Here is a 1294-nt window from a genome sequence, read left to right on the forward strand (position 1 = left end):
GGGGCAGGGCCGCGAACACGTCCCCCGGCAGCGTCTCCAGCTGGTTGTGCTCGAGCCGCACGGTCTCGAGGCTGCTGAGGTTGCGGAAGAGCGCCCGGGGCAGGGCCCGCAGCCGGTTGTGGCGCAGCGACACCTGGCGCAGGCGGCCGAGGTCGCGCAGCGCGTCCTCCGGGAGCTCCGCCAGGGCGTTGGCGTGCAGCGCGAGCGCGCGCAGCTCCGGCAGCCCGCGGAACGCGCCGCGCGGGAGCGCGCCCAGGCGCGGGTTGCCCGTCACCGCCAGCGTCTGCAGGCCGCTCAGGTTGCGGAAGACGGCGGCGGGCAGCGTGCGCAGCTGCGTGCCGTTCAGCCACAGCTCGCGGAGGCCGGCCATCTCCCCGAACAGCACCTCCGGGAGCTCCTCCAGGGGGTTTTCGAACAGGGTCAGCCGGGTCACGCTGCTCGCGTGCAGGAAGAGCGCGGGCGGCAGAGACCCCAGGCGGTTTCCCGACAGAGTCAGGGTGCTCAGGTTTCCGAGGCGGTCGAAGGCGCCGGGGGCGATGGAGCGGAGCTGATTCTGCTCCAGCCGCAGCTCTGTCAGGGCGCCGAGGCTGCCCAGCAGCCCCGAATCCACAGAAGCGAGCTGGTTTGAGTAGAGCAGCAGTTTCTCAAGCTTAACTTGTGCCCCCAGCAATCCCTTGGGCAGGTGGGTCAGGTTGTTCCGCGATAAATCCAACACCTTCAGCTTCCCCAGGCTGGAGAAAAGGTTAGCGGGAAGGAAGGAGAGCTGGTTCTGGTTCAGACAGAGCTCCTGCAGGTTAAGCAGTTTCTGAAACAGGTTTTGGTCAAGGTCCCTTAGTGCATTGTGATCCAAGAACAGCTGTTCCAGGAGCACCATCTTATCCAGGATCGCACGTGGAAGATGAGAGATTCTGTTGCGCGTCAGCCTGAGGGTTTTTAGGTTTATCAGGTCATTGAAGGTGCCTGGGTCGATGGCGGAAACGTAGCTGTCTGAGAGCATCAGGCGCTGCAGCACCGTCATGCCACTGAAGCTGTGGTTCCGCAGTACGCCCCGGTCCATTCGGAAGAGCAGGATGTGTGTGAGGTTCGTGGGCAGACCCAGTTCGGCGAGGTGAGCCACGCTGCCGCCGGAGCACTGCGCGGCATCGCGGACCACGCACTTGCAGGTTCCGGGGCAGGGAAAGGGCTGGGCTCGCACGAGCGCGAGCGCGAGCGCGAGCGCGGCGCACAGCAGGGCGCTCCTCAGCATGTCCGGAAGGCGGCTGGCTCAGCCAGATCTTGGAGCTGGGCACCTGCT

General features: G+C 65.9%; 1 protein-coding gene across 1 annotated transcript in view; it reads right to left on the reverse strand.

Moving 5' to 3' along the window:
• Nucleotides 1-1294, reverse strand: part of Gp5 (glycoprotein V platelet) — a 1374-nt gene extending 80 nt beyond the window's left edge. The window contains exon 1 of the mRNA XM_055625221.1: nucleotides 6-1294. Within this exon, the coding sequence (XP_055481196.1) occupies nucleotides 6-1246 (1241 nt within the window). The 5' untranslated portion in view covers nucleotides 1247-1294. The remainder of the gene's footprint in view (nucleotides 1-5) is intronic.

Source organism: Psammomys obesus, unplaced genomic scaffold (assembly GCF_907164565.1).
Source record: "Psammomys obesus unplaced genomic scaffold, mPsaObe1.curated_primary_1811, whole genome shotgun sequence".
In the NCBI taxonomy this organism is placed as follows: domain Eukaryota; kingdom Metazoa; phylum Chordata; class Mammalia; order Rodentia; family Muridae; genus Psammomys; species Psammomys obesus.